At 38.1% G+C, this 26,212-nt stretch overlaps 2 protein-coding genes across 3 annotated transcripts in view; both read right to left on the reverse strand.

Annotated features, from left to right (window-relative positions):
- Window positions 1-143: 143 nt before the first annotated feature.
- On the reverse strand, window positions 144-21,970 carry LOC145547498 (uncharacterized). Of its 2 annotated transcripts, none has more exons than XM_017310376.2 (2): window positions 5,145-5,279; window positions 144-2,312 (listed from the first exon to the last, which is right to left on the reverse strand). In XM_017310376.2, exon 2 carries the CDS (start codon window positions 2,293-2,295, stop codon window positions 1,216-1,218), a length of 1,080 nt encoding a protein of 359 aa, XP_017165865.1. In that variant the 5' UTR covers window positions 2,296-2,312; window positions 5,145-5,279; the 3' UTR covers window positions 144-1,215. The 2 variants fall into 2 exon arrangements, with proteins under 2 accessions (XP_017165865.1, XP_081455388.1); XM_081599262.1 differs by lacking the exons at window positions 144-2,312; window positions 5,145-5,279 and adding exons at window positions 12,489-15,325; window positions 21,654-21,970.
- Window positions 21,971-23,282: 1,312 nt separating this feature from the next.
- Window positions 23,283-26,212, reverse strand: part of LOC108166114 (uncharacterized) — a 37,650-nt gene continuing 34,720 nt past the window's right edge. The window contains exon 2 of the mRNA XM_081599264.1: window positions 23,283-25,999. Coding sequence (XP_081455390.1) covers window positions 24,057-25,999 — 1,943 coding nt within the window. The 3' untranslated portion in view covers window positions 23,283-24,056. The remainder of the gene's footprint in view (window positions 26,000-26,212) is intronic.

Genomic DNA, 26,212 nt, shown 5'->3' on the forward strand with positions numbered 1-26,212 from the left:
TTAAAAGAAAAATTAGAAAGTTACCATTCTGCAACAAATTATGATGATCTTGTTTACTTCTACAGAAAGACCAGCATGACATAAACTGCAACAAAACAGTCAAGTTTTGTTTTAAGGAAAACGTTGTGGTCCACATTACCAAAGACTTTCCAGCAAAGACATTTTTATTACAAATATTGAAAAAAAAAATTCTGGTTTGTTTTTGTGTCACATTACAGTGTTGGAGATCGTCTGCAGTGTTATCTCTGGATACAGTAACTGAAAGGTGCATGAAACGTCCATAAAGATGCAGTTTATGACAATGCAGAATTAATAGCTAATGAAAATATTACAATTGACATTAGAATAATAAATCAGACTAATTAATAAACAATATTTTAAATTTTATAAAATTTAATGAATGTGACCTTTATTAGAATATGTCTTTAATTCTGATACTGACAAAAGAAAAAAATATCAATTTGTGTAAAATAACTCATGTTTTACTGTTATTCCAATGATCTTTAGATGCTTTACTTAAATCTGACATTTAAAAATATGGCAACAGTTAATGATGACAATCGCTGAATAATCCATCAATATTTATTCAAATCAACATTTATTAAAAAGCACATTCTGTTCAAAATACTGTTTAGTTTAACAAACATTTTCCATAATATACTTTGATTCTCAGCAAATTATAACAATGACAAAAATTTGGGAAAATAAAAACCTCTGTGGTTAGCACTGAATCAAATATGACCAGATCAATTTTATTTTTGAGATTTTTTTCAAACAAACATCATAGAGTTGCATTTATGGAAAAACAAGACCATTTCACTGATTTCATGTGTAAAGTATTTAACATGGAAACATCACAAATGTGAAAGCTAAACTCAATTATTCTACATGGTACAGAACTCCATAAAAACTGAAAGGCACAGAAATGAATCCTGCTGAATGTGTGGCCCTCTTTAACTTCAGTATCTAACGGGATACTGATGGTGTCTGAAGACAAATATGACTGAGAATTAAAACAAAAAACTGTAATAAAGAAAACAAGCTGTTAGGCAAAAGTAGACCTCAGGTTTATCTTGGTCACACACTGAAAGACAAAGTGAATCACTGGCAGTCTGCAACAATCTGTTGACCTTAAAAGTTTCTTGCCGTTTCCGTCATCTGACCAGATTTTACATTGGATCAGATGCAAAAAAATGGATCTGAGGTGTTTTGTTCCTAAAGCTTCTTGTCTGAGTGAGTCCTCACATGACGAGCTAAACTGCTTCTAGTATTGTAACTCTTTCCACAGGTCCCACATAAGAAAGGCTTCTCACCTGTGTGAATCCTCATGTGATCAAGTAATTTTGATTTCCTCCAGAAATGTTTTCCACAAGTCCCACAAGAGAAAGGCTTCTCCCCTGTGTGAATTCTCATGTGCTGAGTTAAGGTCTTTCTTTCACTGTAACTCTTTCCACAAGTCCCACAAGAAAAAGGCTTCTCACCTGTGTGAATTTTCATGTGCTGAGTTAAAGTCCCTCTTTCACTGTAACTCTTTCCACAGGTTCCGCAGGAGAAAGGCTTCTCACCTGTATGAACTTTCATATGAACATTTAGATTGTCTTTTCGAGAGAAACTCTTTCCACAGGTGCCACAAGAGAAAGGCTTCTCACCAGTGTGAATTCTCATGTGCTGAGTTAAAGTCTTTCTTTCACTGCAACTCTTTCCACATGTCCCACAAGAGAAAGGCTTCTCACATGTGTGAATTCTCATGTGATGAGTTAAAGTCCCTTTTTGACTGTAACTCTTCCCACAGGTCCCACAAGAGAAAGGCTTCTCACCTGTATGAACTTTCATATGATCATTTAGATGGTCTTTTCGAGAGAAACTTTTTCCACAGGTTCCACAGGAGAAAGGCCTCTCCCCTGTGTGAATTCTCATATGATAAATTAAATAACCCTTTTTTCTGTAACTTTTTCCACAGTTTGAACATGTGAAAGGTTTTACTCCGGTGTGAGTTATCATGTGACATGTCAAGTATTTGTTTCGAAAAAAGGTTTTATCACAAATTTTACAAGAATATAATTTTTGCCCTGGGTGAGCTTTCGTGTGCTTCTTTTGTTTTTCAGAGTCAGTTCTGTCTTTCTGCTGTTTGGTTTTCTCATAATTCTTTTGCTTCTGTTTTTTCTTTCTCTTTTTTCCTGGGTCTTCAGAATTCCTTCCTTCCTTATCCTGGTTCTCAGCTTCTGGAGAGCCATGAGAGATGAGTTGGTTCCTCTGTGGTTCTGTTTCATTGAGAACCTCCTCCTCTTTATACATACAACATTGTGGGAGATCTGGATAAAAAGACAAAACAAAAGCTTTTAAATGTCAATCAAACAAGGAATCCTTCACTTTAACCTCAATGCATCAAAACAGGATTTTCTTGGGTTATTATAAAATTACAATCTTACAAGAATGAACATTAACTCAACCAATGAAGTTCTTCTGATCAGACTGGAACTAGATGCGAGTCAAAATATGATATTATGGACCTCCAGGTGAGCAAACAAGATGGCGATAGTTTAACCTGGTGGCTTCCTGACAAATATTACAAAACATTTTCTTCCTCCATGTAGCTAAAGGATATATAACACATTAAAGAGTGACTTAAAATGCCTAAAGCAAAACTGTAGTTTAATTTTTAATCTCAACCACTGATATTGTCAGACATTGCTCCACTCACACACACTCGACACAAACTTTCAAAAACACAACTAAATCTCAACCTTTACTTTCTTGCGATTTGCAGCAGAATTGGTAACAGTGGGTGATTGTTGTTAACCGCGCACATGCAGAAAATGGCAAAATGATCCTATTGAAAATATTTGACATGAATATTGGACAACTTGGAAGATTAAATATGAAAGGTAAAAATAAACAATGACAAATTGTTTTAATCATTTATTTAGTACAAAATTTATGAAATATGTTACATTATTAAAATGCAAACTTACCAAATTAAGATAATTAATAAATTATTATTTAATTATCTGCAGTATCACCGTGAAATAATCTTTTGATCCTTTATCCATGACTTGTAACTTTGCTTATTGAAGTTGTTAGTATGTAGATCAGTAAAGACAAGCAGTGGTTACTGTGTTCTAGTGAAATAAAAAAAAGACATCTGATCTCAGTCTCAGAGTTTCCCCCAGTGTATTATAAGCCTGGCAGCCCACCATGCTTTACTAGACCCCCACCAGGCTAAGTGTTGCTTGATTTTATTTTTAGAAAAATTAACAAATGGGGAAAAAAAAAAATTCTTAATTTTTTTTCTTTTATCTTAAGGCCAGATTGTAAGCATCTCCAGTGTTCTGAGAGTTTCACTTGTGGAGCAAATTTATTTCTAAAAAATTTATAGGTTTACAGTTTATGCATTTAAAGTTGGGAGCGGACCAATCACACAGCTGGCGCCTCTGCGTGTTGACTCCTGAGCTGCTGCCCTACGACACTGACCAATCACAGACGTTGCATAAAAAAACAACTGCGGAGGGTTTACTGCTTTCCTGCAGATGCATTGACAAAATGACAGCGAGTAATAACCACGACGCAGCTAGAGACATAACATGCAACATGTACATATGCAACGAACGCATGCAACATAGACATATGCATCACCTACATATGCAACATCTACATATCCATTAAGCATTAGACTAGAGATGTGCCGATCAGGTTTTTTCCTGCCGATACCGATCACCCCTGAGGGCCTATCACCGATACCGATCACATAATTATTTTATTTTTTTTATCATAAACACTACCGGTTACATTATGTGGAAAAAGGAACCATGAATTCACCTTAATTTAGACAAAAACTTGTTTTTAATAACTTTTTCCAATAAAAAAATAGGCATTGTGCAAATTGTACTGCTATCGGTAACACTATCTTTAACAGATTGATAACATATGGAGGCTCTGAAGAGGCTAAATAATGCAAAGAGCCAAAATAAAACCTCTCAACATTGCCAAAAAAATTCAAGTATAAAACTTAACATTCAAAGGCAAATACAGGATCCATTACAATAAACAATCCAGAGTTACTGAATGAAAACTTCCTGATAGCATGGCGGCTAGCTGATTACTGCTAATTCTGATTGGCTATTTCTGACTGAGCAGAGTAATTATGCAGAACAGGGAGGAGATCGATTATTTTTTCAGAGATTATCTGTCTCATGTTAGGACAGCGAAAGTTTTAATACGTATGTAAAATGTATTTTGTTAAGTTAGATGCTGCAGCTTTAAACAGAGGTTTGGTGTGAGAGTCACTACCAGGTGGAGCAGAAGCGGCGTTCCGTCTGTGAAATATTACTACCTGTAGTGTAGCAGCGGTTCAACAGCGAGATCAGAACCAGCGTCTTACATTGCAGCTCAAAGACTTAAATAATTTTGCGGGTTATTTGTTTAGCTTTCTGACCGTCATGCTAATCCGGGTGAGTGTTTGTAGCTGTGCGTTGCTTTACCTGCTATGTGATCCTCCATGTCTTTTTTACTGCAGTGAGCCTCGATGTAGCCAAACTCTGTCAAGTACGCCATTGTTTTTATGTCGTATTAGCTTTGTTGTGTTGATGCATTTTGACGAGCTTCAAATTTCCGCCACAACACGCAAACTTCCCCATTCACTCAGTGCGTTATAGTTCCACATCGCTTAAGATTTGTTGCTGCGCGTTTGCGCAGTGTGACGGAAAAAGGAGACCAGCTGCACAGGCAGGCTGCGAAATGAGATGCACGTGATCGGTTTGTGAGATCGGCAACAAGAGACCGTGATCAGCGATCACCGATCATACACTTTTTCACGGAAATCGGCCAATTATGATTGGTGACCGATCGATCGGCACACCTCTAACTAAGACCATAGACATCAACCAAAGTTCACATAGCAACGACGTAGACCAACAACATATACAGTGGTCCCTCATTTATTGCAGGAGTTCGGTTCTGAAAAAGTCCTGCAATAAACGAATTCGGCAAAGTGGTGACTGTTTAATGTTAAGACCCCATAAGCCCGCTTCACACTCTTCATAAATATTTCCAAAACTGTCATTAACATTTTCCACATTGTCACATAGTTTACACTCAAAAACCTACATAATTTTAACAACATGATGAAATTTTGAATGATTACTCACCCGGTAAAATATATTACAGCTGCTCTAATGGCGCTGCATCCCCACCCTCATCAGTAACGTTGCTTTCCGCAGGCCTGGGTGTTGGTTTTCGAGTGAGGAACATGGTTATTGGGAGTTGCTGTTGCTCCTTTTTTTTCTGGGCGAGGATGTTCTTATACACCGACATGCCACTTTCGATGATATTAGAGAACTTTAAAGAGCGGTACATCACGGGGTCCCACTTTTGTGCAACTCGCTGAAGTTCATTAGCCATCTTGACCATGGTTGCCAGGCGATCAAGTGTTAGTCCGACCTCCTCCTTTTCTTCAACTCTTGTGTCGTCTTCCTCCTCTTCTTCACTTGTGGGTTTTGTCATTTCTGTCAGGTCTTCATCTGTTAACAGTTGTGAGGGGGCTTCAATCAAGGAATTTATGTAATCAGGAGTCATATCAGTGAAGCCATCTCCTTCGAGCTGCTTTGCCAGCTGCACGGCTCTATCTACCGCAGAGTGATGGAGATCAAAAGGAGAGCATCCTTTATTGTGGACCACTTCTGGCCACAGTTTTTTCCAGCAGGCATTCAAATTTTCACTCTTCATCTCCTGAATGGCCCTCTCAATATTTAGGAGACATGATGCAATGGTGTATTCACGCCTGTAAGCCTTAAGTGAGAAGTCTTGGACCGAGTCCACAGCTTCAACCAGATGTTGCAGCGCATTCCGGGTGTAGAGAGCTTTGAAAGCGCAGATGATCCCTTGATCCATAGGCTGAATCAGTGATGTGGTGTTTGGAGGCAGATATTCTATTTGCACGCCATCGTACGACAAATCAGCATCATGGCCTCCTGCCTTGTCCATGAGCAGAAGCACTTTAAAGTCAAGGTCTTTCTGTCTCAGATAACACTTCACCTCCGGGATAAAACAGCGCTGGAACCAGTCCGAGGTGAGCACTTTTGTCATCCAGGCCTTGGCAGGCCTGTGCATCCAGTACACAGGCAACGTATTTTTGTTTTTGTGTTTTAGGGCTCTTGGGTTTTTTGACTTATAAATGAGCCCTGGTTTTATCATAAATCCTGCGGCATTTCCACACATTATCACGGTCACATGGTCTTTTTGGGCCTTAAACCCAGGGGCTTTAGCTTCGTCCTTCATTATGAAGGTGCGAGAAGGGATTCCCTTCCAAAACAGTCCAGTTTCATTCATATTAAAAACCTGTTCAGGTTTGTAACCCCCTTCCTCGATGATGGCTTTAAATTTTTTGTTCACAAACTCCTCAGCTCCATCTGTATCGGCAGAGGCAGCTTCTCCATGCATAGAGACACTCTTAAGTCCAAAGCGCTTCTGAAATTTGTCAAACCAGCCCTTGCTGGCATTAAATGGGGTTGGTCCTGTGGGAGAAGCGCTGGATGGTCCCGGCTCTGCATCATCGTCCTCCTCATTGTCTGGAACGTCATTGTTTTCAGCAAAAGTTTCATAAAGTTTTTTTGCCTTTGTGCGGATGGTGTTCGTATCCAGTGTGATGTTCTTTTTCCTGCAGTCGTTGATCCACAAGGCTAATACAGACTCCATCCTCACAATGGTCTTATTGCGGACGGTTACCACCCTCTTCGCATTCTGGTTAAAGCTTACTGCTGCTGTTGTCCTTATATTTTTTTCCTCCTTCTTTATGGACCGAACGGAAGACTCATTTATCTCGAAGTGCCGCCCTACAGCTGCATAGCTTTTCCCTTCCTTTAGCATGTCCAGGAGTTCAACCTTTTGAGCGATGGTTAGCATCTTCCTCTTGCGCTTGGGTGCAGCGGCAGGTGCCAAAGGCCCTGGATGTTTAGTCAACATGAGGCTTGAAATAAATCCATCTTTTGAACGAAAAAAAAACCAAAAACGCCAACATACTTCACCGTGTAGTAACACTACCGTATTAAAGCAAAAGCGATCAGGAATGATATGAAAACTACGGTTTAAGATCAAAGGCTACAACGTAGACCGACTCTTTCTAAGCCAATCAAGACATAGAACAAACCGCTTTGATATCTATTGACCCAATCAAAATACGAAACAAAATGGTCTGATTCATAAAGTAGAATTTTGTCGCAGAATTTAAAAAATCCAATGCTGCATATAAATTTTTTAAATAAAACAAAAAATCTGCTAAACAGTCAGACCGCAGAAGGTGAACAGCGATATGGCGAGGGACTACTGTACACATATGATTTAAGCTTATTTTTGACACAAATGGAACCCCATAATTTCGTACCTTTCCGGAGTAAGATGATCTTCGGTATTGGGCTGAAATCCTGCAGTCTGAGCTGATCGTCCATCTCTTCCTCGGACTTAACGTTGATTTCTGTCTGATCGTCCATCTCTTCCTCGGACTTAACATTGATTTCTGTCTGATTGTTAATCTCTTCCTCGGACTTAACATTGATTTCTGTCTGATTGTTAATCTCTTCCTCGGACTTAACATTGATTTCTGTCTGATTGTTAATCTCTTCCTCGGACTTAACATTGATTTCTGTCTGATCGTTAATCTCTTCCTCGGACTTAACGTTGATTTCTGTCTGATCGTCCATCTCTTCCTCGGATTTAACGTTGATTTCTGTCTGATCGTCCATCTCTTCCTCGGACTTAACGTTGATTTCTGTCTGATCGTCCATCTCTTCCTCGATTTTAACGTTGATTTCTTTCAACTCTGTCAATGTTTCTTCAACAGGAGTTTCCTGCTCGTTTATAAACTCTCTCTGAGGCGGAACTGAAGGCATTTTTATTGCAAACACGGGAATATTTACCTAAAACACCAAACTTGTTGAGGAGCTAATGCTACATTGTGTGCGCTGTAGCTTTCCGTGTGTTTCACTTTGGCTGTACCGAGGAAACTGTAAACGATTTTTAGTTCCCCTTTGAATTTTCCGCTTTGAGCCTCCTCTCAACATACAGTTTTATTAAATATTTTAGGACATTAAGGAAATGTTCATTTATTTCAGTGTGTGAATCACTCACTGTGAATAATTACACGCAAACTGATGTTTCCAAGCCTTTTATTTCTGTTAATTATGAGGATTTTCTACAGCTAATGGAAACACAGCATTTATCCAACCAATCCAATCCAATCCAACTTTATTTATAAAGCACTTTAAAACAACCACAGCTGATACAAGGTGCTGTACAGTAAAACACAACATAATAAAAAATAAAAATAAAAAAAGAACTAAAAAAACTCTTACAGTTTAAAAACAAAAACATACAATTTAAAACTAGATCCCGCTGGTGTTGAAAGCCAAGTAAAATAAATGGGTTTTAAGACGAGCTTTAAAAGTTTTTATGATTAACAGTGTCTGTTATGGTTGAAACCATAGACATAATATAAGAGTAGACACCTCATGGCCGCTACATTTATAAACAATTGTAATTTTTAGGTATGTTTTTAATAGATAGTTCAGCATATTTAAATATGCTTAGTGGCTATAATAGAATAGGAATAGAATATTCTGATATTGATGTATGATGAGCACTTTACAAAGCACACAGCCGTTCATGATTTATTTAATAAATTATTTAGTAATATCACCAAGCACTGTAGCTAATATTAGCTGGTATCTCGCCGGTTGACATAAATACAGTAAAGTAATATTATAATCTCAAAATATACAAAATAATATGCCCATCTTACTTGTGAAATGTTGTTTGTGGAGCCCTCACATCAATAGTCCATCGATCCGAACAACAATATCCCTCAGTGCTGAGGTATCTTCTGCTGTTTTGGTTGAGCAAAGTAGGAGGGACGACCGCTCCAAGATGGCCGCCGTGTTTACTGCGCCGGAGCAGCCAATGCGGGGTCTACTCTTATATTATGTCTATGGCTGTTTCATCCATAGACCACAGACATAAATACGTAGATGCCTCATGGAGTGGATCGGCCCGTTGCTGTGATACGTAACAACGTCCGCCATATTGAGTGTGGAATATGTGCTAGTAAACTGATACAAGTAAATGGGCCGAACTTCAGAAAGTGCCGTTCTCTACAAAGTATTTTAAATTAATTCCTGTCATTGACACATTTTCTCACACACATTAATATATTTGTCAATCAAAGAAATGACTAAAGGCAGAGTTTCTAACTTTTGATGTGATTATTTAATTGTTTTGGGGCATTTCTGAATAAAGAGCACAATGTTTTTATTTGATAGAAATGATTCTGATCATTCTTATATTGACACTGATGAACAGACACACTTTAACAGTGTTTAATTAAAGAATATATTTTCATAATTCGATAATTCAATGTACATTTAACGTTTCAAGACAAGCAATTTTCTTGTATTTATTTTTTATACATTGAGAAATGACTTTTGATTTATAAATCAGTCATTGTCAAACATTAAACTACATATTTTTCTTACTTTTTTCCAGAGAAAAAATATTTGTTACAGTTTGTCAACTCTGCTATTGACAGCAAAGAGTGAAAATAATTCTAACAGAGTAAATTATTATTTTTTCATTACATAAGCTGCATTAATACACTAATACTTTAGATTCAGATATTTAAAAATACACAAAAAGTGAATGAATAAAACATTTATTATACTGGGAACACTGGTCACAGGCAGGGCTTCAGTCTGCTGGTCACACTGGGAGAACTCCAATGACTTGAGACGTCCTGGTTCACAGGCTAAAGCCAAGAATAAAAGAGAAATCATCCAAAAGTGTAATAGAAAATACATGTTTCTTTCACATTCAGAAAAATACATTTTCAGCATGTTTGGCTCTGACTCGTAGCATCTTTATAGCTAAATACCGACATGAAGGACAGCAGCGAAATTAGCCTTTTTATTATTTAAAGTGAGCAAAACCTGATCATACTGACCACTTAATATGTATTTATATTATATTATATTACATTATTTAGATATTTAGGATAACAGCAGTGACGAAGAAAGGTGAAGAAGCTCTGGTGAGGTCTTCATTTAGTTTATTGAAATATGTGTTAACTGTTTTTAATTATTAAATAAACTAAACTATTTTATTATGAGAGGAGCAAGTCAGGGAAGACATAGGAGAGTCAGGTGGAGTTTCAGAGAGTGAAGATATAAACATATTACTTTCAATAAAACCAGAAAGGAGAACAGGTGAAGACGGATGTCAGGTTGATTTCTTTCAACGTTTCAATATGTTTTTTATTATTTCCACACTATAAGGGTAATGGTTAGGAGACGATAAGAAAAGTGCTGGAGGAGAGGTTTAAAAATGAATGTGAAAATTTTTGCTACACAGTAAATAGAGTTGAGATGTATAATAATGTATACATCTGAAAATTAAGTTGCTTAAATTCTCATTCTGTATGATAAAAACATACTTTTTATATTTAGTTCACATTCTGACATTACTGTACATCACTGTAATGTCTGTAAATCCATGAATCCATGCAGGGACATCAGGCTGCAGAGAGTCAGAGGGAGGAAGAGACAGAAACACATCTGTAGATATTTTTAGTTAAATGTTTGCGGCTAAAAATGACAGGAGAATAAAAACATTTAGGTTTTTGCCTCAGTGTTTTTTATGGCTCATGTTTGGTAAGTTACTGAATGCAGAGCTGGAAAGTGAGACTGAGTTAACAGTGAGGAGCTAAAGGTCTGTTAGACGTGAAAAATATCATTTTTATTTATTTTGTAGATCAAACTGTTGCACTGATGTAGAGAGATGTTCAAGAAGAACAACACTTGTTTTTCAGATTTTAGTTTTGTTGGTCAAACTGCTGCATTGAGTTTAAAACTGCAGAGTCCTACTTTATTATTTGTTTTTTACTTTGGTTTTAGAAAGAGGTAGAACCAGTTCAATTACCAGTCAATTTATATCAATGCATTTTGACCAATAATCAAATGTCTTTTGACCAATAAGATATATCAAAATCCGGTAGCCTGTATGTGCTACCAGAGTATTTAGCTTTCTAGTTGTGAGGAAAATGCTAAAGTGAGTGTTCATCCTGGAATGATGGTCATTATACTATGCATAACTTTAATCTGATTATTGGATTGTAGAATATTTGTTACTGAAACAAGGGGTCAGATTAGAGTAACACATTACTGATGTGATGATGGAATAATTGTTTGACATTTCTGCTCAAACTATTTACTGATCTGTCAGGTTTCCGATATGCGTCCCCCCTAAAGACAGACTCGTTCCTACGCCCTTGGGCATTGCTGATCCGTAGCGTGGCACTGGTGAAGGAGCTGAGGCGAAGAAAGATGGTGCGGGTTGAAAACAGTTCGGTCACGTGTCCGCTTGCCAGAGGTGGACCGTGGAGTTAGGTGGTGAGGGAGCGGGAGATGGAGAAATCCCAGTCAGGCGAGAGAAAGGGGGAGACGCTACTTGAAATCATCGAGAAGTCTCTTGCATCTGAGGAGCGTCCTGGCAACCCGAGACGGGCGTAGAGGGGGAAATCCGGAGAGGTGCTGACTATGACGGCATGCGGAAGTGAGAGAAGCTTGGCAGGCGGAGGAAGACGGCCTTTTGCTGCTTCCATCAGATCATCTCTTTTGATTCTGTCGTCTTTCTTTACGTGGCATCTTTAAACAGGCTGCCACCTCCACGTAGCTACGCAGTTAGCTATCTTGTCTCACTGACTGTGCTGGAGGTAATGCGTCGTGCATCACGGGCCAAAGGTCAAAGTTAACCAGGTGACCAGAGGGCTTGTTATGTTTTCGGAGGTGAATCGTAGAGTAAGCGAACCCTCCTCCCCCGGCAGGTGAGAGATAGGCGGGAGAAACTGCTTGAAATGATCGAGGCTGGGCCAGGAGAAAACTCTTGCATCTGAGGAGCGTTTGAGGGGAAAAAAGAAAGGACCAACGCAGGGTGCGAGGTCGAAGGAAGGGAAATCACGAAGCTGTGGAGAAGCTGAGACGTGCAGATGAACGGATTGAACGCAGCTGGGAAGCAGCTGACGGCTTGGGTGTGGATCCTTTTATGCAGAGCCTGATTGCTGATAGAACGCGCCGGTGAGGTCCAGCGATGAGGTCGGAGATGAGCATGACGTCGATGGGCGAACGAAGGGGGTGGAGTCTTCCAGCCTGAACTTCCGCTAAAGCTCCATAAGTCTTTCTTATTGAGATAATATGGATCAGATCCTAAATATACACATATTTTTTCCGAGATACCTCGGTTGTTCCATCCTATTTAGGGCATTAGCTGCTAGTTGTGATCAACTTTGCTTTGTTTTGAACCGGAGAAATCCCCTTCTGGACCTCCATCTGAATTTCATGCATCATCTGGGTCACGTGACTGAAACCCAGCAACTGCAAGGATCTTTAGATGCTTTACTTAAAGCTGATGTTTAAAAATATGGCAAAAGTTAATGACACTGAATAATCCAGCAATATTTTTTCAAACCAACATTTATTAAAAAGAACATTCTGCTCAAAATACTAGTGTACATTAACATTCAATCATACATGGAAAAAATGTAAAAGCTAAACTCAATTATTCTACAAGGTACAGAACTCCATGAAAATCAAAATGCACAGAAATGAATCCTGCTGAACGTGTGACCGTCTTTAACTTCAGTATCTAATGGGATACTGATGGGCATCTTAAGCACAAATACGACTAAGTAAAACAAAAAGCTGGATTAAGAAAAAAAAGCTGGTAGTCAAAAGTAGACCTAAGGTTTATCTTGGTCAGACACTGAAAGGTAAAGGTAATTTCATTTATATAGTACATTTTCAGTAACAAGGCAATTCAAAATGCTTTACAGTAGTTAAAAGGAAAAAACTAAATAACAAACCTAAAGGAAAGAGCAAAATATTCAGGATTGATAGGTAAGTATAACTTATAACTAATTCATTTTCTGGTTTGAATATAATAGCAGTCTAAAACTTTGCAAAGGTAATTAGTAGATTTGGAGGATGTGCAAAGAAATGCTCCAAAAATATAGAAAAGACAGGACAAAAACAGAGCAAGGAGAGCAGGCATGGGCAGGGAGGGAGCAGAGGAAAAAAGCGTCCACCTTCGCCGAGAGCAAGAGAGAAAATACAGTCACAGTGAATCACTAGCAGTCTGCAACAATATGTTGACTTTAACATTTTCTACTTGCTGCTTTCTTCCTAAGGCTCGTCACATAAGGACTTCCTAGTCCTTATGTGACGTGTTAAACTACTTCTATTGTTGTAACTCTTTCCACAAGTCCCACAAGAGAAAAGCTTCTCGCATGTATGAACATTCATATGATCATTTAGACTGTCCTTTCGAGAGTAACTCTTTCCACAGGTTCCACAAGAAAAAGGCTTCTCACCTGTATGAATTCTCATGTGAATAGTTAAACTATGTCTAGAAATGCAACTTCTTCCACAGATAGCACAGGTGAAAGGCTTTTCACCTGTGTGAATTCTCATATGCTGAGTTAAAGACGTTTTTGTCCTGTAGCTTTTTCCACAGGTTCCACAGGAAAAAGGCTTCTGACCTGTGTGAATTCTCATGTGAAGAGTTAAAGTCCCTTTTGTCCTGTAACTTTTTCCACAGGTTCCACAGGGAAAAGGCTTCTCACCTGTGTGAATTCTTACGTGCTGAGTTAAGGTCTTTCTTTGACTGAAACTCTTTCCACAAGTCCCGCAAGAGAAAGGCTTCTCACCTGTGTGAATTCTCATGTGCTGAGTTAAAATCCATTTTGTCCTGCAACTTTTTCCACAGGTTCCACAGGAAAAAGGCTTCTCACCTGTGTGAATTCTCATGTGCTGAGTTAAGGTCTGTCTTTCACTGTAACTCTTTCCACAAGTCCCACAAGTGAAAGGCTTCTTACCTATGTGAATTCTCATGTGCCGAGTTAAAGTCCCTTTTGTCCTGTAACTTTTTCCACACGTTCCACAGGAAAAAGGCTTCTCATCTGTGTGAATTCTCATGTGCTGAGTTAAAGTCTTTCTTTGTTTGTAACTGTTTCCGCAAGTCCCACAGGTGAAAGGCTTCTCATCTGTGTGATTTCTCATGTGCTGAGTTAAAGTCCGTTTTTCCCTGTAACCTTTTCCACAAACTCCACAGGAAAAAGGCTTCTCACCTGTGTGAATTCTCATGTGATGAGTACAATTCTGTTTATTGACGAAACTCTTTCCACAAGTCCCACAAGAAAAAGGTCTCTCACCTGTGTGACTTCTCATGTGCTGAGTTAAAGTCGCTCTTTTTCTGTAACTTTTTCCACAAGTCCCACAGGAAGGTCTCTCACCTGTGTGAATTCTCATGTGCTGATATAAATTCCTTCTGTCTTTGTAACTTTTTCCACAAGTCCCACAAGAAAAAGGCCTCTCTGCTCTGTGAAATCTCATGTGTTCAGTTAAACTATGCCTATAAAAGAAACTCTTTCCACAGGTCCCACAGGAAAAAGGCTTTTCACTTGTGTGAATTCTCATGTGCCGAGCTAAAGTGTTTCTTTCACTGTAACTCTTTGCACAGGTCCCACAAAAGAAAGGCTTCTCGCCTGTATGAATTCTCATGTGAGAAACTAAACCATCCTTTATTCTGAAACTGTTTCCACAGGTTGAACAAGAGAAAGGCTTCTCGCCAGTATGAACTCTAATATGAGCATTTAAAGCTGTTTTCTGAATGAAACGTTTTCCACAGGTCCCACAAGAGAAAGGCTTCTCACCTGTATGAACTCTAATATGAGCATTTAAAGCTGTTTTACGGATGAAACTTTTTTCACAGGTCCCACAAGAGAAAGGCTTCTCACCTGTGTGAATTTTCATATGATCATTTAAAGTATCATTTCGAGCAAAACTTTTTCCACATGTCCCACAAGAGAAAGGCTTCTCCCCTGTGTGAATTCTCATGTGGGAAATTAAATTAGCCTTTCTTCTGCAACTTTTCCCACAGTTGGAACAAGTAAAAGGTTTGACTCCTGTGTGAGTTATCATGTGTCCTGTCAAGTATCTGTTTTGAGAAAATGTTTTATCACAAATTTTACAAGAATATAATTTTTGCACTGGGTGAGCTTTCTTGTGGTCTTTTGGTTTTTCAGAGTCAGTTCTGCCTTTCCGCTCTTTGGTTTTCTTGTATTTCTTCTTTTGTTTCTGTTCTTTCTTTCTCTTTTTTCCTGGGTCTTCAGAATGCCTTCCTTCCTGATCCTGGTTCTCAGCTTCTGGAGAGCCATGAGAGATGAGTTGGTTCCTCTGTGGTTCTGTTTCATTGAGAACCTCCTCCTCTTTATTCACACAACATTGAGGGAGATCTGGACAAAAACACAAAATAAAAACTTTTAAATGTCAATCAAACAAAGTATCCTTCACTTTATCCTGTTGATGCATCAAAACAGGATTTTTTGGCTTATTCTAGAATTACAATCTTACAAGAATGAAATTCACTCAACCAATGAGGTTATTCTGACCAGAATGGAACTAGGTGCGAGTCAAAATGTGATATTATGGACCTACAGGTGAGCAAACAAGATGCCGATAGCTTAACCTGACAAATATTTAAAAAACATTTCTTCCTCCATGTAGCTACAGCAGGGTTTCCCCCAGCATATAATAAGCCTGGCAGCCCGCCATGCTTTACTAGCTGACCTGTATGAACATTTTCATCAACTCCCTTGAGAAATTATGTTGGCCGGTGCGTTGGTGGTTAACGACTCAGCGCTAATCTTTCATTGTTCAGGTTTAACCCGGTAAGGAGCTTTCGCACTCTCCTCGTAGTCACGTATCACACTGATTTTATATTATTTTATTATTATTACTAGTATTACTTTTGCAGTTGCACAAAGCATCAATCCGTATCAAATGCTTTGTCAACTTAGAGTTAATGCGCACGACCGCAAGAAGATCTGAAAAACTTGTCCCATTTCCTCCACCAACCAAAACAGTTTCTGTGACGCTTATTTAAAAACTCAACAGACAGAAATGGAAGAGCTGCTAAAGCCACATTAGCAGCACTGAATTAAATCTCCTGTTTGTTGCGCATCTCTGCGCAGTACAGCGGATTTAACTCATCATGCAGGGCCGGTCCAAAGCTGTATGAGGTTTGATGCAGAATCTGACAATAGGGGCCCCTTTTGTTGCTCAAAACATCAGCAATTGTAACAGATTCTGTGTTAAATTTAATCTGGAAGTAGTTTAACTGGCCAGCCTAAAAAGCAATTAAGTTATAAATGCAGTTTACTAATTTATATTTGTAAACAAATAGGGCTCAAAATTTAAACATTAAACTCACAGTATCAGATTGTTGCTATGGTAATGAAAAAATCTAACTATTAAGATTGCTCTTTGAACTTTTACGTAGTAAACTTGCCAGCTCTTTCACATCTTAAATTTAAATGTTAAATAATTTAAAATCTTTTCATTTATGTATGATGAAGCCACTAAATCAAATTTAACAGCATTGATAATGTCAATAATCCAATATTACATTTATGAATCAGTGGTCTTTGTTAAAATATTAGCATTTATAGCCCCTGAAGACCTGTGGGCCTGATGGAGCTGCTGACTTAATTTGGATTAAACAGAAATGCAAATAAGTGATACTCATTTTAATTGTATTTATTGATAAGTAATTTTTAAGACAATTTGTGGGTTTAAATAGCATTTCTCTGGCAATGTTTTTCCATAACATAATTATCCAGTAATATTTTTACTTTTCCTGCCAACTGAAAATATTTAAATGCAAAAACACGGTGGACCGTCTCGGCTCCCCGACCACCGACCTTAGCTAGTTTTCTCGGGGAAATCCTGTACAGGATATATATCACATTAAAGAGTGACACAACATGCATAAAGTGAAACAGTATTTTTTTTTATCTCAACCACTGATATTGTCAGAGATTTCTCCACTCACACACATTTAGGCCTGTCCCAATAAACAATAAATAAATTAATCGCACAATAAATTAAACCTATCGACCTCATTTTAATTATCGGCTTTATCGTCTCTTCCTGCCTTTTTTTTTTTCTTTCTATTGATGACACTGAATGAAAAAAGGCTCAACTCCGGTGCTCTCCAGTAACCCCCCCCTTCCTCGCTTCCTTAGTGTAATGTCCAGCGCATATGACACGAGTTGTCGGCCCATTTTCAAAACCTGACAGACACATTAGCCGACAGAAATCCTAGGTATAACAGTTCGATCGGGTTCGTCGTGCCGTGTGGTGTCCAGTCACATGGGCACAAAATAATGGCCAAAAGTCCAGTTAACCAATTTTAAAATCAGGCATTAATCAATGCTTTACTAGAATCTGTGATGCATGTGGCTAGAGTCAGCGTAAAGTCCTGACTGAATGAAAATCATTATAATCCATTTATGTCATGTTAACGAAGAACAGCTGAAAAGTTACCGGGTTTATTAACTGCAGTAGCAATTTGGCTCCAACTCCTCCCCTTGTCATGTCTATATTCTTTGACAAAATGTTGAATAAACATTAATGATACCACATATCATCTCCAATGTCCGCTGTATTTTGGGTTGCACAGGGTCAGCAGTTTGGGATTCCCTTCATAATTTCCCCTCAGAAAACACGGAGGAGAATCCGAGCTTTCTGATTGGCTACCTGGCTGTCACATTAAGCTTTAAGCTCCCAGTCGAGGAAAACCCCTGATTTAGATTGGAGCGGCCACGACGATCTACCGTTACACACCACACACTGCAGGATGATTGGTTATAAAATCACCAGCAACAATCTTAGATCGGCCAACGATCTAAGATTGTCATAAGGGGAAAATATGGGACTTATAATCCATTTTATTTTTGTTTCTTGTTGTTTTGTTTGTTTTAGTTTATCAGTTCCAGTGTTTTGTGTTCTTTTGAAAATAAAGTGTATCTATCTATGGCAGGAAATTGCAGACATTATTACGTCATTTCCATTAAATCAGTGTCAAATGTCCTGAAACAATATCATCGTTGATAGCAATAATTTTTTAGACAATTAGTCACTCAGCAAAATTTGTTATCGCGACAGGCCTACACACACTCAACACAAACTTTCAAAAGCACGGCTAAATCTCAGCCTTTACTTTCCTGCGATTCGCAGCAGAATTGGTTAACAGTGGGTGATTGTTGTTAACCGCGCACATGCAGAAAATAATGGCAAAATGATCCTATTGAACATATTTGACATAAATTTTGGACAATTTGGAAGATTAATTATGAAAGGTGAAAATGGGCAATAATTAAATTAAATCATTTATTTAATACAAAATGTACTAAATATGTCATTAGATTATTAAAATGCAAACTTACTCAATCAAGGTAATGAATAATCATTTAATTATCTGTTATTATTATTATTATTATTTCCTGGTTGCAGTTCCTGCAGTATCACCATGAAATAATCTTTTTATTCTTTATCCATGACTTGTAACTTTGCTTATTGAAGTTGTTCGTATGTAGATCAGTAAAAAAAAAAAGCTGTGGTTATTGTGTTCTAGTAAATAAAAAAAGACATCTGATCTCAGTCTGCTTATATCATTTCACCAAAGTGACTCTTTAATCCACCTATCACTGTAACTGATGTATTAAAACTATAACTAATAAACAAATAATGTTTAGCCTGCTGGCTTTCCAGACTTGTAATCCACAGGGAAAAATCCCTGGGTTTCTTAGTAACAGAGAGCATGAAACTTTACATTTTTAATTAAAAAATAACAACAAAGCATCTATGTTTACCAACCATAAACAGTATTCTAATCTTTCTCTTAAACTGATTTGTATAATCACTTAAGATTATATAAATCAATAAATAAATTAGGTATTTATAATAAATACCTAATTTATTTATTGTCTAATTTGACATAGAAAGAAGCCAAGTAATAGCAAGCAGATGATACACAAATCAATAAAAACTAATTATTTTAACCAGTACGAATAAAGATAAGACTGGCACGGATCACAAACTGTAACTTATATGATGAATAGTAAACAGTCCAGGTCAAACTTGATCAAGGTTTTTTAAATACTTAGTTTGATATGAAATGCGTTTGTCACTTTTTAAGTATGGAATAAAACCTCAATAACACCAATAAGCAACTAATTTGTAGAATAAAAATGTAATTATAGCTTTTATTGTTTTTATTTTTTAGGGGTAGCAGAGAAGAACCTGCTGGCTCTTCACCAGAATAAATTAATTCCAGCTCACAAATAGCCGCAATGTAAAGCTAAATGGAGAGTTTCTGCATTTTGTAACCAGCACCGATCAGAAAAACATTGGAATTGACTCTCAAGTACCTGTAATGCGAGTTCCTTAACACTTCTAGCTTAGTGTGTGTTTTTGGCTCAGATCCTGCAATGCAACCGCACTTTTTCTGAACTTTTTTTAAGTGACAATACCCACAGTGAGTGTCGCTAAGCAATGAGGTTGGTGTCATCATATTTAATACAATTTCAATCACAAACCTGATGATGTTTACGTGTCCAAATAGAGGAATATCAAGTAATGTCGATAAGTTATACTGCAATAAAATATCATCTAAATAATATAAAGTAAACATGTTGTATTTAGTGGCGAAATAAAAATAGACAAGCCAAAATAATAGTAAAAGTTCCTACATTACTTGTCAGATACCTCCACCAAATAATTCTTTGTATGTGCAGGAATATTCAGGAATCTATTGAAATATCACCAAAATATACCAAACTTCAAGAGGAGTACTACCACCCAGCATTAAGAGTAATGATTATTTTACTTCTTCTCTGTCTTATATTGACTGACATGCTCTGCAAACACATCAATAAATGTAAACAGTTCTGATATCACAAAACCTAATTATTTGCTCACTTAATGGAAGCCACATTATTCCATTTGCACCTTAATGGGCTTCCTTGCAGAAGTATAGCCATCCTCCGTCAACACACTGTTATTAAGGCAGACTAAAGCGTCACCCCAGACATTTTTTGAGTCATTTTTGCCTTGTAAACCAACACTGAGGCAAAGACGGCAGGCAAGAAAATTATCTAACTAGTCCCACTATAAGGTTATAAGTGGGAAATAACTGAGAAATCAAAGATAAAGCCCAAGAAGGAAAACGAGGGACGTTTGTTATACCGTTCAACTTGTGTTAAAGGGGGAAACGGTATCTGATGGGTGAAATACGGCCATCACATACCGATGGCCCCTTTAACACAAGGAGAATGATATCTGATGGGTAATATTGAGCACTAAATCGCATTACCCTGGTTTCAATTCGCATAGCAGTACTTGTTGGGTTCTATCTATTCATATTTCTATCTATAGATAGATGAATATATATATATACACATACTCGCACATAACTATTATTATTTTCTCTCACAACTTTGCCGAAACACTTTATTTGACAAAAGTAACAGAAAAACCCTGTAAATTCTAGACTAACAGGTAAAAAGTAGTGCACAAAAATCGGTGTAGGATGGTGAAGTCCTAGCGCAAAACTTTGCGTGACAGGTGGACGGAGTCTGGTGCTGCAAGGTTGGAGACCGTGTCCTGTTAGGCGACGGGGCCTGGATCATGTTGTGTTGTTGAAAGAGTGCGCTGAGTCGAACTGTATCATTGTGATTATCCATCCATCCATCCATCCATTTTCTTCCGCTTATCCGGGGTCGGGTCGCGGGGGCAGCAGCTTCAGAAGGGAGGCCCAGACTTCCCTCTCCCCAGCCACTTCTTCTTGTGATTAGTTTATCACAATTACCAAACTCCCAGCATGGGCATCCCCATAGCAATCAACGTCACCTGGACTACCTGAGCCTGGCGCTCTTTTATGGTGTCATCACAGGTGGCCATTTGTAGTTTTTAACCATGCATGACACCAACACCACAGATAATACACGTGTTAAACGGACGGCGGAGTCCGGCGACGACAGGCTCTTAAATTCATTAACAAAAGTATGTTTTTATCTTTTAATTTTTTTTCAAAATCTCTCTCTTTCTTACCGTTTGTCACATGCTGTTTTTATTTTTCTTATGTAAAGCACCTTGAAATGCCTTGCTACTGAAATGTGCTATACAAATAAAATTTTATTGATTGGTTTGAGCTTTCACGGTGTCCGTAGTTCTCCAGATAAGCGCGTGCTTTCTCATTGCTCACAACGAGCATGCGCGCATTTTGTTGCCTTGGCGGGGCAGCGTGGCGAGAAGACGCAGGGGGAACCGTATCTGACGTGGAAACGCGGGTCGACGTAACAGCGGCTCCGAAAAACAGGTTACAACGTGTTAACAACGAATTAAACATTTTAACTGTGGATAACAGTGACAGAGGACACAGATATGGGAAGTGTGGAAGCCTCTACTGTATAAAACTGATATAGGAATAACAAAGTTGGATTCCCCGCCGGGAACGAATGACCGTGGTGACCCACTGAACCTGTGGAGCCGCCTTGTCGTAAAACAGTAGCAACTAAACAATACAACCAACATGTCTGCACCTAATATGCAACTATGCAGGTGGTTGTATCAACTTTCCAGACAGGTTTGGAAAGTTGATAGAACCTACCTGTCTGTCTGAACCAGCAGCATTCAGTGCTCGTGGAGTTCAGAGCTCCTTAATCTGTCTACAATTTTCTTTTAACCTGTATCATCAGTAAAAATTAAGATCTTTCGTACCTATACGGTGTAAGATGACCTTCGGTATCCGGGTGAAACCCAGCAGTCTGCGCTGATCGTCCGTCTCTTCCTCGGACTTAACGTTGATTTCTTTCAACTCTGTGAAAGTTTCTTCAGCAGGAGTTTCCTGCTCGTTCATAAACTCTGTCTGAGGCTGAACTGAAGACATTTTTTACAGAAAACACGGGAATATTTCCCAAAAAACACCAAACCTGTTTTCAAACCGTCTTCTAACAAAAGAAAAGCTAACGCTGCCTCGTGTGCGCTGAGATTTTCCGTGTGTTTCACTTTGACTGTACCAAAGAAACTGTAAATAATTTTTAGTTCCCCGTTAAATGTTCCGCTTTGAGTCTCGTCTGAACATACAACTAAATAACCGATAAAAAAAGTTATTCAAGAAATGGGGGCTTGGGTTCAGTTATCAAAAGATACTTTTATTCTTACAAAAGAACATTATAATTTCTTGTGAATAATCTTTTCAGTTTGTAACATAGAGCCCCATGTCATTATTCGACTTGTAGTTTTGTAGGCTGGGATTCACATTTAAAATTAAGCAGTGAGTGACTACAGATATTTTAGAGTAAAGAGGCGGATTTTGGCACTGGAAATCAAAATCTGATGAGAAAAAACCCACTTCGGTCTGTTTTTAATACATCTATCTATCTATCTCTCTCTCTCTCTCTATATATATATATATATATATATATTATATATAAACATATACATTTATTATAATTATAATACATATAACATATATTTATTATTATTGTTATTATTATTATCATGCAAAAACCTGAAGAAAGTGTGAACTTTGCCGGAGCATGTTGTTTGAGCTTTCACGGTGTCCGTAGTTCCCCAGATAAGCGCGCCGAGCCGAACAAGCGCCTGCTTGCTACGCGCGTGCTTTCTCAGTGGTCATCACAAGCACGCGCGTATTTTGCCGCGTGGGCGGGGCGAAGCGGAAAGAAGACGCAGGGGAACCGTATCTGATGGGGAAACGCAGATTGACGTAACACCTGTTTAAACAAATCGACGGCCATCTAATGCTGCTCTTGTTCCTAAATCAGTGTTTCTCAATCTTTTTTGTGCCAGCGCCCCCCCAGACTTTATCCAGGTCCCTCACCGCCCCCCACCAAAGAATTTGTAGGCTACTTTACACTGACTATTATTTTATTAATAATATTACTATCACTATTATAGATGTTTTGATTTTTATGCTTGTTTCTGTATTTATCATCAAAAATAATTTCCCAGAGAACAAAAAAAGCCATGTGAATAGAAATAATTTTCACATGGAAACAATATTCTTACTCTTTGCCATTTTCTAGTTGTTAAATATTCAACAAAATTACCAGCTGAAAGATGCACAACAATGGCAGTTTAAACTAGATAAAAGATACCTTGGCTGTTCCAGCCTATTTAGGGCATTAGCTGCTAGTTGTGATCAACGTTGCTTTGTTTTGAACCAGAGAAATCCCCTTCCGGACCTCCATTTGAATTTCACGCGTCATCTGGGTCACGTGACTGAAATCCAGCAACTGCAAGGATCTTTAGATACTTTACTTAAATCTGACGTTTAAAAATATGGCAAAAGTTAATGACAATGACAATCACTGAATAATCCAGCAATATTTTTTCAAACCAACATTTATTAAAAAGAACATTCTGCTCAAAATACTAGTGTACATTAACATTCAATCATACATGGAAAAAATGTAAAAGCTAAACTCAATTATTCTACAAGGTACAGAACTCCATGAAAATCAAAATGCACAGAATGAATCCTGCTGAACGTGTGACCGTCTTTAACTTCAGTATCTAATGGGATGCTGATGGGCATCTTAAGCACAAACACGACTAAGTAAAACAAAAAGCTGGATTAAGAAAAAAAAGCTGGTAGTCAAAAGTAGACCTAAGGTTTATCTTGGTCAGACACTGAAAGGTAAAGGTAATTTCATTTATAAAGCACGTTTTCAGTAACAAGGCAATTCAAAATGCTTTACAGTAGTTAAAAGGAAAAAACAAAATAACAAACCTAAAGGAAAGAGCAAAAGAAGAAAAAGCCATAAATATTGATCCAAACTAAATAAACTAGATACTCCTATTCAGGATTGATAGGTAAGTATAACTTATAACTAATTCATTTTCTGGTTTGAATATAATAGCAGTCTAAAAATTTGCAAAGGTAATTAGTAGATTTGGAGGATGTGCAAAGAAATGCTCCAAAAATATAGAAAAGACAGGACAAAAACAGAGCAAGGAGAGCAGGCATGGGCAGGGAGGGAGCAGAGGAAAAAAGCGTCCACCTTCGCCGAGAGCAAGAGAGAAAATACAGTCACAGTGAATCACTAGCAGTCTGCAACAATATGTTGACTTTAACATTTTCGACTTGCTGCTTTCTTCCTAAGGCTCGTCACATAAGGACTTCCTAGTCCTTATGTGACGTGTTAAACTACTTCTATTGTTGTAACTCTTTCCACAAGTCCCACAAGAGAAAAGCTTCTCGCATGTATGAACATTCATATGATCATTTAGACAGTCCTTTCGAGAGTAACTCTTTCCACAGGTTCCACAAGAAAAAGGCTTCTCACCTGTATGAATTCTCATGTGAATAGTTAAACTATGTCTAGAAATGCAACTTCTTCCACAGATAGCACAGGTGAAAGGCTTTTCACCTGTGTGAATTCTCATATGCTGAGTTAAAGACGTTTTTGTCCTGTAGCTTTTTCCACAGGTTCCACAGGAAAAAGGCTTCTGACCTGTGTGAATTCTCATGTGAAGAGTTAAAGTCCCTTTTGTCCTGTAACTTTTTCCACAGGTTCCACAGGGAAAAGGCTTCTCACCTGTGTGAATTCTTACGTGCTGAGTTAAGGTCTTTCTTTGACTGAAACTCTTTCCACAAGTCCCGCAAGAGAAAGGCTTCTCACCTGTGTGAATTCTCATGTGCTGAGTTAAAATCCATTTTGTCCTGCAACTTTTTCCACAGGTTCCACAGGAAAAAGGCTTCTCACCTGTGTGAATTCTCATGTGCTGAGTTAAGGTCTTTCTTTCACTGTAACTCTTTCCACAAGTCCCACAAGTGAAAGGCTTCTTACCTATGTGAATTCTCATGTGCCGAGTTAAAGTCCCTTTTGTCCTGTAACTTTTTCCACACGTTCCACAGGAAAAAGGCTTCTCATCTGTGTGAATTCTCATGTGCTGAGTTAAAGTCTTTCTTTGTTTGTAACTGTTTCCGCAAGTCCCACAGGTGAAAGGCTTCTCATCTGTGTGATTTCTCATGTGCTGAGTTAAAGTCCGTTTTTCCCTGTAACCTTTTCCACAAACTCCACAGGAAAAAGGCTTCTCACCTGTGTGAATTCTCATGTGATGAGTACAATTCTGTTTATTGACGAAACTCTTTCCACAAGTCCCACAAGAAAAAGGTCTCTCACCTGTGTGACTTCTCATGTGCTGAGTTAAAGTCGCTCTTTTTCTGTAACTTTTTCCACAAGTCCCACAGGAAGGTCTCTCACCTGTGTGAATTCTCATGTGCTGATATAAATTCCCTCTGTCTTTGTAACTTTTTCCACAAGTCCCACAAGAAAAAGGCCTCTCTGCTCTGTGAAATCTCATGTGTTCAGTTAAACTATGCCTATAAAAGAAACTCTTTCCACAGGTCCCACAGGAAAAAGGCTTTTCACTTGTGTGAATTCTCATGTGCCGAGCTAAAGTGTTTCTTTCACTGTAACTCTTTGCACAGGTCCCACAAGAGAAAGGCTTCTCACCTGTATGAACTCTAATATGAGCATTTAAAGCTGTTTTACGGATGAAACTTTTTTCACAGGTCCCACAAGAGAAAGGCTTCTCACCTGTGTGAATTTTCATATGATCATTTAAAGTATCATTTCGAGCAAAACTTTTTCCACATGTCCCACAAGAGAAAGGCTTCTCCCCTGTGTGAATTCTCATGTGGGAAATTAAATTAGCCTTTCTTCTGCAACTTTTCCCACAGTTGGAACAAGTAAAAGGTTTTACTCCTGTGTGAGTTATCATGTGTCCTGTCAAGTATCTGTTTTGAGAAAATGTTTTATCACAAATTTTACAAGAATAAAATTTTTGCACTGGGTGAGCTTTCTTGTGGTCTTTTGGTTTTTCAGAGTCAGTTCTGCCTTTCCGCTCTTTGGTTTTCTTGTATTTCTTCTTTTGTTTCTGTTCTTTCTTTCTCTTTTTTCCTGGGTCTTCAGAATTGCTTCCTTCCTGATCCTGGTTCTCAGCTTCTGGAGAGCCATGAGAGATGAGTTGGTTCCTCTGTGGTTCTGTTTCATTGAGAACCTCCTCCTCTTTATTCACACAACATTGAGGGAGATCTGGACAAAAACACAAAATAAAAACTTTTAAATGTCAATCAAACAAAGTATCCTTCACTTTATCCTGTTGATGCATCAAAACAGGATTTTTTGGCTTATTCTAGAATTACAATCTTACAAGAATGAAATTCACTCAACCAATGAGGTTATTCTGACCAGAATGGAACTAGGTGCGAGTCAAAATGTGATATTATGGACCTACAGGTGAGCAAA

This window comes from Poecilia reticulata, chromosome 18 (genome assembly GCF_904066995.2).
Source record: "Poecilia reticulata chromosome 18, P_reticulata-male-v2, whole genome shotgun sequence".
In the NCBI taxonomy this organism is placed as follows: Eukaryota; Metazoa; Chordata; class Actinopteri; order Cyprinodontiformes; family Poeciliidae; genus Poecilia; species Poecilia reticulata.

What these genes read in the sequence shown, in the direction of transcription:
- LOC145547498 (XM_081599262.1), bottom strand. Translation starts at nt 21,822, where the DNA reads ATGTCTTCAGTTCAGCCTCAGACAGAGTTTATGAACGAGCAGGAAACT. An exon ending in GGTCATCTTACACCGTATAG is followed by an intron (nt 15,326 to 21,653) that starts GTACGAAAGATC and finishes GTTTTTGTCCAG; the next exon opens with ATCTCCCTCAATGTTGTGTG.